Source organism: Ischnura elegans, chromosome X (assembly GCF_921293095.1).
Source record: "Ischnura elegans chromosome X, ioIscEleg1.1, whole genome shotgun sequence".
Taxonomy (NCBI): Eukaryota; Metazoa; Arthropoda; class Insecta; order Odonata; family Coenagrionidae; genus Ischnura; species Ischnura elegans.
The window spans coordinates 97,011,642-97,023,969 of NC_060259.1; the positions used below are offsets into that span (position 1 = coordinate 97,011,642).

General features: G+C 36.8%; 1 protein-coding gene across 1 annotated transcript; it reads left to right on the forward strand.

The window, feature by feature from the left end:
- The first annotated feature begins 1,198 nt into the window (after positions 1-1,198).
- On the forward strand, positions 1,199-3,882 carry LOC124171361 (lipid droplet-associated hydrolase). The gene is made up of 4 exons (XM_046550527.1): positions 1,199-1,346; positions 1,440-1,632; positions 1,796-1,933; positions 2,830-3,882. Exons 2-4 carry the CDS (start codon positions 1,536-1,538, stop codon positions 3,483-3,485), a joined length of 891 nt encoding a protein of 296 aa, XP_046406483.1. The 5' UTR covers positions 1,199-1,346; positions 1,440-1,535; the 3' UTR covers positions 3,486-3,882.
- Positions 3,883-12,328: the final 8,446 nt, after the last annotated feature.

Consider the following 12,328-nt stretch of genomic DNA (forward strand, 5'->3'; position numbering starts at 1 on the left):
CGAACTTAAAGAATTATTGTACGAAATATACCACTAATTTATAGTAGGACAGATGGTTTATTCCGTCAGATTCACCTCAGTGTTCGTAAACAACAATAAACAAGGTTTCCATCAATCGCAGATGATCGGAGGAACTGCAGTCAGTTGAGTATGGGGATTGACGTCACAAGCCGTCTGGCATGGCGGCGTAGTGTTTTAAGCGCAACATTGATTTTGGAATGTTTATTTGTTAATAACAAATTCGCCCATGGTCGTACGACTGTAGGAGTTGGAATTTTGCTTAATTAAACCAAACTGATATTTTTAACAGGCCTCACCAAAAACGTGCAAATACTCTATTGGGGCGGAACGGGAAATTCAATTGAATTACTTTCAGAACGCACCCTGTGCGTGATATAACTACTTGCGTAACGCAACCCTATTTATGCATGCGTAAGGTGAATTGATGTCTATCTGTCATTTACCCAACGTTGTCTTGTGGGAGACTGGACCATAAACGATGACTCTTTCTTGTGCAATGTTATAATGACTTTTGTAAGTGTTATGCCCATTTTCACATTGATATTGACTCACACAGTAAAGGAGATTAGAAAATAAAGCAGTTAAACAGTGGCCATCATAAGAAATGAAATTAGAACAATAGCCATTTTGCTATCTTGCATCTACGCATTCTCGCATGCTTTCTAGTAATTCAACGATTTGCACGATGTTATTTTGACTACGCCTTCGTATATTCGTCAGTTTGTGCAATTACTTGCGCCGTGTAAAATGGCAATTTAAGGGGGGAATGCTTTTTCATGTCCCTATATATTTTTCCAACTGCCGCCGCGTTAGATCAAAGCATTTAATCAGAATATTCCGCGAGTTAGCATAAACCCTAATGGAGAGTAAATTCGTTATTACTTCGGTTTCACTGTGTCTTATTTATCCGCCGAAATTATAAAATTAGCGATTTATAGCCCATGGCACATTTCCACGGTGAAATTATTCAGTTTATCTGATCGTTCCTGTAATAAATTGTCCACATCTTACTCTTTCTCGTCCCGATTATGCTTTCGAACCGCCGCCGACAGCGTAGTTAATTCCATATTTCCCCTAGTGGCAGCGTGACTGTGCCATCAGTTGTGTGCTTGTGGTTGTGTGGTTGTGTTTTATGAGGTTGAGGGGCAAAGATTACATACTCCAATATGTCGGGAGATTAGCAACCAGTACATCACAGTACATAAGGACCATGCATGTTAGATTTAAATGTCAACGTTTCCTTTTCTACTTCAGCTATTGACGTATTTTCTGCATGAGGTGATGAGACAGTTTTTAGTGCAATGTACGTACCAGCAGCATTAAAGGTAAAGTGTTCGGAATCCAGAAATGAGATTTTATATTATATAGTTCTGTTGTTCATGCAATAAAGTAGCATTGTCACTTGTGACTCTTTACAGCGACTTTGTTTGTGGTGACTGACAGCTTAATTCAGTTCTGCCGTTACTAGTTGACTAACAGTTGCTTTTGAATCTTAAGAAAGCAATAATTTCGAAATGGAAGAAAGGTATTACGATGTAGGACCCGTGCAAACAAGGGTTTTGTCATTTGGCGATGTGATGACGGAGGACGAGGTTGTTTTGGTCATTCCAGGTGAGAAGATAGTTATAATAATAATATTTTTTGTTCAACGATTTGTAGGTAGTGACTGCCCGATTTCTGAAGGGTAGTTCATTTTTCAGAATTATTTTATTGTCAGGCAATTGAAAGTTAAGTAATGATTCATGTACTGTTCTAAATACACACTGGTCTCCAGGGAACCCGGGGATTACCGATTTTTACGTGGACTTCATGGAGAAACTTCACTCGAAGTTGGGAATGCCTGTTTTGGTGGTATCTCATGCTGGACACGATATCATTCCTCGGCTGATGGATAAGCCACCCCAATTGAAGGGTCAGTTCTGAACCTTAGCCATTAATCTTGGATCTCCTTTTTGCCAGTGTTGATATTTTTGGATTTAATTAGTGCACTTGTCTCAAAATACATGCCAATAGCGAGAAATTGTATACCAGAAGAAGTTATTCATATGATTATTTAATGTACTTCTCAACTAACTATTTTATGGACGACTGAGAGGTTATTACCGTGTTTTATTACAGTATAAATGCCTAGTAATTTATTACCTTTTGATTTCGGTAAACGGTAATTGGCGTTCTGAACTGCTGAAAACCTCCCAGTCAACACAACAATTATGGCCACACTGTGGCCGAATTGTGATTTACCTGTGGCAACTATGGCTGTGGCTTGCCATATCATGGCCAGACTGTGGTTGCCATCCGGCAAGCCTTAGTTTGGCTTGCCAAACATGCGCAACTATGGCCAAACTGTGGATCATCTCAGGAAGGCCACAGATTGGCAAACCAAACATTTGTAAACATAAGTGTATTGCGGTTGCTATTGATACAGGTTTGTTGGTGAGTTATTAAAATGGAAGTTGGTTGATTCAATTGATTTAAAGAAAGTGCATTATCCACACTTAAGCCACATTATGGTGGGCCACACTATGGCTGGGGGTCAAAACCATTATGGGGTCATAATGGCAACCCACTACGGCCACAATTGTTGTGTTGACTGGGGCTGGCATTTTTGTTCTCATCCACCTTGAACCATCTTACATGTGTTGAAGAGAGTCCTATGCCAGAGTATTCCATAACATTTGGCATTGAAATTGAGAAGTCGTCCTTGTTATGGCCCATTGGATCCTACCTGACTTTGCCTTTGTGTGTGATGTTATAAGTATGTGGCTATCTTATTTTGATTTTAATGAGGCTTTTACCATTTTTCAACAGGAAACCATGAATTGTACGATGTTGCTGGTCAAGTGAAACACAAAAAAGATTTCATATGCAAGTATTTACACAATGAGGTGAAGATCAATTTAGTAGGGCACTCTATAGGGTGTAAAATGATTTTAGACCTTCTAAAGGATGAAGATATTAGCTACCGGCTAAGGAAAGGGATTCTGTTGTTTCCAACTATAGAACGAATGGCTGAATCACCAAATGGAAAATTGTTTACTGGGTTAGATAAGTATTTCAGCACTCTTTTACTCTGGCTAATGGTATTACTGAAATATGTGCCGCATTTCTTTAAAATGGCCTTAATTAAAGGGTACTCATGGCTGACAAAAATACCATTAAAATTTTCTGATACGATAGGTAGATTAGTACATCCAGTTGTTCTGGAAAAAGTTTATTATATGGCTCAGGATGAAATGAAAACTGTAAGAAGCTTAGACATAGATGGAATTATGGGGAACATCAGCAAGTTACATTTATACTATGGGACCACAGATCGATGGTGCCCTATGAGATATTTCCATGAAATTAGGTCTAAAATTCCTGAAATTAAAGCTCAGCTGTGTAAGCTGGGTTATAGACATGCATTTGTCCTCAATGACCCAACTGAAATGGCCTACATTGTAGGGGATTGGATAAAAAGTTAGTGGAATTTTGATTTTACATGGGAGTAGTCAGAGGGATCAATAATCATCAAGTCAAGAATCATTGTTTTCATAAATGTTTCGCTCTACTGTTTTATGAGCATAGGTTATGATTCCTGTCAAGTTCCAATGAGATAATAGACCAATAAGTATGATTTTTGTTATTATTTATTTGTTATTTTAATGGGAAATATTTTCCATTCTTGCTCTATGAGCTTTACTCATGTGTATTAGCAATTATCCTACATTTTACGGGGAACGATTTTGTGAAAGGCCTTCAAGGTTCATTCAGTGACACATTGCAGACTATCATGCCCTTTTTGACAAATAGTACTGTGATAAAGTTACATCTGTGATATATAATTTGTATTTCCTGTTTTAATAAATGCACTTCTTGACATTTGGTTGCATAATTATTAAATCTAGCATGAAAGTCAAGTATCAGGCTGACATAATCTCTCTTTCTTTCGTTTTGAATGTATGAAATTTTGGTGAATTTTTATAAAGAGTTTTCAGTTATGTTTATTTTAATGCTTTTGTTCCTTAGAGAAATAGACTTCGACCAACATAAATAAGATTAGGTGTCCGTCAATATGTTAATTTATGTGATTCTCACTGGTTTTTCTCACTGTGCTGGTGATAAATACCAAGGAAATTGTAACGCTTTTTACATGTTTCACTATTGGAACCAAGACTTTTGCAGTAACGGTTCTAGCTATCTCTATATGGGTTTTTAATTTCAAATTATTTGAATTGATCAGTATTGATGCTCTTCAAATATGTCACTGAATATTTGAATATCAATTTCAGTGCCATGAAGTTGAAAAAATTAATGAATGAGCCTTATCATGAATAGGATGCTTCAATTAAGAAAAATTATCAGTCGTACATGTTTTTTTTTGTCTGAGAAATAGAAACTGTATCATAAGAATATCAGTCAGTTGCACCAATAGGGCTCAGATGAAAAATGATCTTCAAGGTACCTTTTTCATAATTTGTCACCTTATTATCTAACCTCTTCTATGCCAGTACATATTGAGTACAACACTCCTTTGACAATTTATGGAGGCTGAAAACTTCTGACCACTTCCATTCAAATGATTCAATTGAACTTGTTTTTATTGCATTATCATTCAGTAATTAATAATATTTTTGTTCGTGCTATTGAATTTTCTCTGCTAACAGAAAGCTTTCTGTTCAATCCTATGCTTCCTTCTATTTTTTTCACATTTTTATAATAAAAATAATATTGTTTGTATGCAATGCTGGATACCCTTACTCAAAAGATGAAGATAAAGTTGTCTGTGTACAATCTGTAATGACGGTTTGTAATTAGAACAATTTATCAATTATCAATATCAATGAAATATTATCAATTGAAAAGTGGCAAATTTCAATTGAAAGGTTGTAAAGAAAACCACAACTTTCACCAGTTCCAACAAATGTTGAATAGTTATCAAAAAGCATAAGTTCTGCCGTGATTAGCGATAACCACAACGCCAACAAATATCTGACACGTCTTTATCTAAGATAGACTTCTTTAAATTACTGATGAATATAATTCTGGTTGGGCATTTGGCCAACATAAAATGTGTTTCATAACAGAAACATGCGATTCATGTTTATACAAGAACACGGGGATTTCAATTCACACAAACAAACCTGCATGATACACACTACTCTGACAATGCTTGTAGTTTCTTGTCACCAATGTAACACCCGTAAATAATTATGTTAAATAAATATGCTTACATTCTAAGTACAAATATTAGTATGCAATCGCTCGAAAACTAAAGACAAATGATGAATTACAAAATGAACACGCTAAAACACAACAATCACATCAAGGCTTTCACTATATCACTGAAGAGACACATGAATGGCCTTACTCAATGCTGTGGGGATTTAACATAGGTGAAATAACACTGATATTAATAAATGTTTTCTCCACTAGCTAAACCATACCACAATTAAGTCAACCACCTGCACATGACAGGATAACGGTATCAGCATTGTTGCCATCAGCTGTCTTCCCTCCGGCACTATGCCCTCTATCTTTTTATAGGGGAATGAAGGATATAGCTTACATAAAAGTCATGATATTTTTAATTTGTGTAATCACTTTTTTAGCCGTCATTGATGGTTTGTGATAATCATGATAATGAATTCAAGTGGAGACGTTGTGGGTTATTCAATTGAATATTGAGATTTTTAATTGAATAGTTGTGAATTTAATTTAATATTTTGGAATTCAATGGATTATTTGAAAATTCAATAGAATATTGGGATATTTAATTGAAATCAATTGAATCAGCTGATTTTTTCCTATAGGGTTATTATTGAGCTATTTTAAAAAAAATACAAATAGAGAGACTTACAGAACTTTTTGCACCTGCATTTGGTGGCTCAAATCATGTTTAAGTGAAAAAAATCTTCCATTTTCTGTAAATGCCATGCTAATTGCTTTCATCACCTTAAAGTTTCTGAAAAAGGAAAAATTTTATGTAGCCTTGTTTCAGCATTTACACATTTTGTAAAATGACTCTTACAAGTGTAAGAATAGATACATAATGTCTTCGTTTCGCTTTGGGTGGTTACACTAAAACTCATGATGGATCAGTAAGGGTGAAAGCACCAATGGAGTAAAAGGTATCCACTTTTTGAGTAGTCCACATCCCATATTACTTGAGAGAGGATAGCGGGGAAGAGAGCAGGAATATAATGCTGTTTAAGGCGAAAGGTGATTGCCCCGTTAAACGAGTTTTCTAATTGGAGTGATGAGTACAATACTGTCGATGTGAAACCTTTGCTAGTGTATAAAGGCCGTTTTACACGGTACACAGAATTACGCAGGTTAGAGCTGCATTAATTTCTAAAATGGTGTGGAATTGCGCAAATGCATGAACGAAATTAGAACGGGCTATTTTGCCGTCTCGCATCCACGCATGTGTTCTAGCAATTCACCGCTTTACACGACGCAATTTGGATTGCACCTTCACACGTACGTCAGACTGCGCTATTCCGTGTACCGTGTAAAACGGCCTTAACAGTCACTGCATTTTTTCGTGAAGAGTGTCACGAAGAATGGTGACGGTAAAGTGGACGGAGAGGAGGAGGAAGGACAAAGTGCTGGACATGGTGGGTGGGCAGAGGCAACTTTTAGGTGAGATATCGAGGAGACAGAAGGTATGAATGAAGGGAGTACTTAAAGGGGAGGGGATGTTGAAAACTGTGTTGGAGGGTAGAATGTTAGGTAAACGAGGGAGGGGAAGGAAGAGAGTGGGATTTTTAGATAGATTGAAAGGGAGTAGGCCTTACAGTGAATTGAAGAAGGCAGTGCTGTAAGGAAAGGGAGGATCCCAGATTATTTCTTTAGTACTCAATGGAAACCTACCTTAATCGGTAGGAAGCTATAATAAGTGGCCTAAACATGCTGCTTTGATGGTACTGGTTGTTAGATCGAGTGCCTGTCGCAGGAAACTTTGTTCATAACTTTTTTCAGCTCGTTTACTCGTTTTGTATTTCTTTGAAATTTTCAATATCTTCAAATCATTTTAAATTTGCTGCAACAGCATTGTACACTTTTTTTAAACACTGATGAAGTGTATATATGTTGGGAAAAAATCAAGGGTTGCTCTATCCTTTTGAAGAATGGCTAGTACATTTTGAAATTAGGGAAAATACCAACATTTTAGATACTGAAAGTAATTTAATAATAAGTCAAGCTATATACCTACACTATTTCATATTTCCTCTTCACCACTCCATCACAGATTATTATGTTATGCATGATGAATACTACATAAATAATGCTATATACTATTTTAATGTTCATACACAAAGGCTATACTGGATGTAGCCTGACTTTTACCCTTGTGGCAAGGCCAAAAAATGAAGCATACCTTAAAATTAAGGAAACTGCAACATTTTTATCCTTATGCTGCCATTGTTCTCTCTCAGCTTCATTTTTTCCAGTAACAATTTTCCCCAACTCCATTGGAAAGTTTTAGTCTTCTTGGAATTCCTACACCAGCATGGCTACAGCATGGGCTTACACTAGACATAGGCTCTCCCCCTCATTGAGAAAATTTCTCTAAAGGCTTCTTATCAAATGCCTCATTTAAACAGTTAAGACATCAATGAAGATGAAGTAACCGCCATGAAATATGCTCTGCCAATTCATGCATTAACAAATGAGCTGGGCAGCTTGCAATAGCCACCATTGCTTTCTGGAATTACTCAGCATTTCTCTATTGCTTCTGAAAAAAGTTATTCTGGGATCACAGGTAGCTTTTTCAGGACAGTGAAGTGAAAAACTTCACTGAAGCATTTGCGAAACTTTCATCCGAGACAATGAAGATCTGCAGAGTAGATCCCGAAAGCAATAGTGGTTCATCTAAATCATCCCACTGAAGGCTACCCAAGGAATATAAGGGGTGAATTGCAGAGGTGGTCCTTTTAAGTTTACAGATACAACTACTCACCCACCAAACAGTTAATTCGCCCTAATTAAGAATTGAATCACTTTTATTCACAAACAGCAAGCTCTAGATGAGATGGGGCTACATAGGGTAGGAAGCATCACCCTTATTTTCTTCAGGGTCCTGAAAATAGTTTAATGCAACTGATTTTCACCTTGAGTTTGAGATGAATTATCTCAAATTATTTTAAGTAATATAAGAAATAGTGGCGAGCATTATTATCTCACAATACCACATTATAATCTTACATATATCTGTTTTGTGTATGAATATGTATTTTCATGAAATAAAATTCATAACTCCCGAGTTATTTCATGGATAGAAGACTTCTAGTCAAGTACTTGATTCAAAGTTAGCTGTCTGTGAAGGTAAAATAACAGCCATGAGATATGCTCTCTCAATTCATGCACTAAAAATGAACTGTGCAGCTTAAAAGAGGCAAAGAATGTATTATGTGAATGGGAAAATCTTCTTGAGAATCACCCATTACTTGATCCAGCATGTCACATGATCCTTCATACTAACTATGAGAGAAGTGAAATTGGAGCTTCTCTAAGCTGCACACTATCTTTTATCTCCTGCTCATGAGGAAGTAATGTCATTTACTATTGCAGAAAAGAAAAAACAGATTGAAATGTGACTCTTGAAAGCTAACTTGGATTCATTACTGTTGGGTCCTAACATAGGGTGGTAGGACACCAATTACAGGTATTAAGTATCTCATTGTGCTTAGTGGTCATATTTCCCATGAATGTAGTTATCCTTTAGTTCAATAAAGGTTTGTGTGAAGCCGGCTATATTCCAGTTGAATTTTTATTGGAAGCCAAACAAATTGCAGAATGTACACACACGAAAATTTGGACCTGTAGCCTGCTGTTAACCCTTTTGCGCCGGACGTCAGGTGGAGCCGAAGGGCATTTTCATATGCAGAACATCAGACATTGGGTATAGCTGTCACGGATTGTTCAACTCAAATGACCGCACGTCGGCTCTGGCCGACGTGAGGGAAGGGAAGTGACCACTGAGGTAGCGATTGTCTGATGCATTCAGGCCCAGCCTTAGACCAAGCTTAGCGAGACCTTAGGGCCACTCCTCGGCAATTAAGCCCGACCCTCCCACTCATTTATGATCATCCTCACCACAGGAATCCCTTGTGAAGTGTCAATAGTTTTTTCAATGATATAATAATTTAGTATAATATAGTAATACTAAAATAAGAATGTATAAAACCATAGTACAACCTGTAGTTATATATGGATCAGAAACGTGGGCATTCACCAAAAAATCTCAGAGGAGCCTCAGTACTTTCGAAAATAAGATATTGAGAAGGATTTTTGGACAGATAAAAGAAGGAGATACATGGAGGATAAGGAAGAATAGAGAATTGAAAGAATTGTATAGGGAGCCAGATATTGTGGGCGTAGTAATAAGTAGGAGGTTGAGGTGGCTGGGCCACATTCAACACAGAAATGAGAGAGAAATGGTAAGACAAGTGTTAAGAGGCAAGCCAGAGGGTAGGAGACTGCTAGGAAGACCAAGGATGCGATGGATTGACGAGGTGACGAAGGACTTGAGAAGAATGGGAGCAGACATAGAGCTGACAGAAGTGTATGGAGGCGCATGGTTGGTGAGGCCAAAGACCACTTAGGTTTACAATGGCCACAGAAGTAAGAATAAGTAAGTATAATAATTTAGTATACTACAGTTTTTTCATACTTTGAAATGAATTCTTCGTTTTGTTCTGTGCATGAGAAATTTTTAAATGAAATTTTTGCATTTAAATAACGGACTTGTAGCCTTAGTACCTTATGTTCACTAACTTTGGCGTTATTAATGCTAGAAACCCTCATAGCACAAAATATCTTCTAGATATCTAGAGAATATCTTCAATGTCTTGGATATCTTAAATATCTACTAGATGTCTATAAATGTTTTCAATGTCTTGGATATTTTAAAAATATACCAATGTCTTGAATATGTCTATTCTATGGCTACTGCTTAGTAGAGTGGGCCGAAAAAAAGTCATTTTCGTCCGATCAAAGACATGTATGTCTTAAAAGTTTTGTACTAGCAGTAGAATAAATGGCATAAAATATTAGGTCCAATGGATAATATCTTTAGGCTGTGCAAACGCCCTTAAATTTCATATTTCTAGGAAAAAAATTGAAATTTTCAGTACTTTTAAAAATTAATTTAATAATGTCAACCAAAAACATGTATATCTTAATCGTTTCTTGTTAGCTCCAGGATCAATAATAAAAATATTAGGCCTCTGGCACAACAAATTCAGACAACGCAATTGTAAAAATAGCTTTTTTCGTTGAAATTACAAAAGTTTAAAAATTATTTCTATGGACCTATAGTTTTTGGAGATTGTTTAAAACGTTCAACAAAGCTTGAATGTTATAGTATGTTATAAATTAAAAGAATAGTATATAATAAATGCGTGTAATATGTGTATACATTCAATAAAATAGTACTTCAGGAAGATGCAAAGTCATAGAAGCTGCTGTAGCTCTGAACATCTGTGTCTACTGATAATTATGAAAAGTATGCAACTCTTCACTAGTTCCTGTACATTCATGTAGTATGCCTGTATAGAACTACCCAGGACTCACCATGTGGTTGCATTCTGAGTCCCACCCATGCCCTCCCAACCATGAGATCACTAAATGTCCGTGTCTGTACCTCAGTTCCTATAAACACGTTATGCCTTAAAATCTTTTTTAGATTCAAATTTTGGTCTGATTGTTCTGTCTAGTGGTTGGCTTCTTATTATTTCATCTCTTTTCTTTGATGACGTACCTGCTGTGATGACTTTGTTATTTCTTTGATGGCCTGTTCCACTGCTTGTGTGTGAATGGGTCAATTGAAAGCAATTCCTCCTGAGTGAAGGTGAACATCATTAATAAACTCCAACATTCTGTGAAGATCAGCCTCAGATAAGTGCACAGTAATTGGCGGTTCTGTTATAGTTACATCCCACCACACAATTAAATCGATGTAGTCTTTTGCTAAAAAGTTTATTTTCGGTATATCAAATGTCCTAACACAAGCTGTTTCACCATTGCTTGCCTGATTTCAAGCATTCATAATTCGCCTGATAGTGAGTTGGCGAATGTGCTTCCTGCTATCTGTTAACATTCCAACTAGGATATTTTCTGGGTGTGCAAAATAGCCATTATTTTGCAAGCATCTATAAATAACTTGTTTGTGCTCATCATACATGTAGCTTGTGAACTGTATAATTTTCCACAAGTTTTGCCTCCCGCTTGTAGCTTTGGGTTGCATTTTATTGTGAACCAACTTGGTGCATACACACCTTTACAATGTATTTAGCCCATTCCTCTTATGCCTTTTGAGGTGAATTTGAAGAAATGTAATGTCGTAAAATATGGTTAGCAGTTGTAACCCATCTAGCATGACTTAGTGTCTCCAAATCCAGGAGGGCACTTACCCGTTGAAACCACTCTACAAATATCAAACAAGTACTTTTGATCAGTACTAAGGTCTTTTCTTAAATCAGGAAATAGTACCGTACATGTCTGAATATAGTCCCCCTTTTTTCCAAAAATGCCTGTGGTAAAAGTAAAGGGGGGGACTATATTCAAACCATTTTTTTAACTTTTCCCGAAACTGAAGCCTCAAAATTAGGGGGGGGGGGGACTATATTCGGAGAAATACAGTACTTGATCTTGATCGGTTCAAACTTAATGGGAGGCAGTTCATGACAGTCAGATAGGGCTTTCCCAACTGGACCACTCTATCTTTTAGGACCTGTTATTTTGCTATCTAAAAATTCTAAAAGATGTCTTAAAGGAAGCTCATTTGTCTGTATAAGGCATATTACCCACTGAAGTGGCTTTCCAACTCTCTCTTCCAGGATTCGTATAACACCTTTGTGCCTGCCTGCATTTGTGGGGCTACCATCACAACATACACAAATAAGTTCACATACCCTGATGCTTTTTTCCGGCATATAATCTACGATGGCGTTTGCTATGTCCACTGCTTTTCCTGACAAGGGAATGACATGGCCTATTTATTTAGAGCCAGGTTCTTGAATAAGCAATATGTGGTCTTCTTGACGTTCTCGTTAGTGCTTTTTATCATATTCGCTTGTCTTAACATATAAGGTCTGGTCATTTCTTACATCAAAATATATAGCTTGTGTCACAGTATGACCATTAAAATAATTTTTAACAATTGATTTACAATTTTTCCCTATCTAGAGTGTAGAATGTTAGGGAAACGAGGGAGGGGAAGGAGAAGAATAGGATTTATAGGTAGATTGAAAGTGATTGGGCCTTACAGTGAATTGAAGAAGGTAGCGGTGGAAGGGGAGGCCCCCACATCACTTCTTTA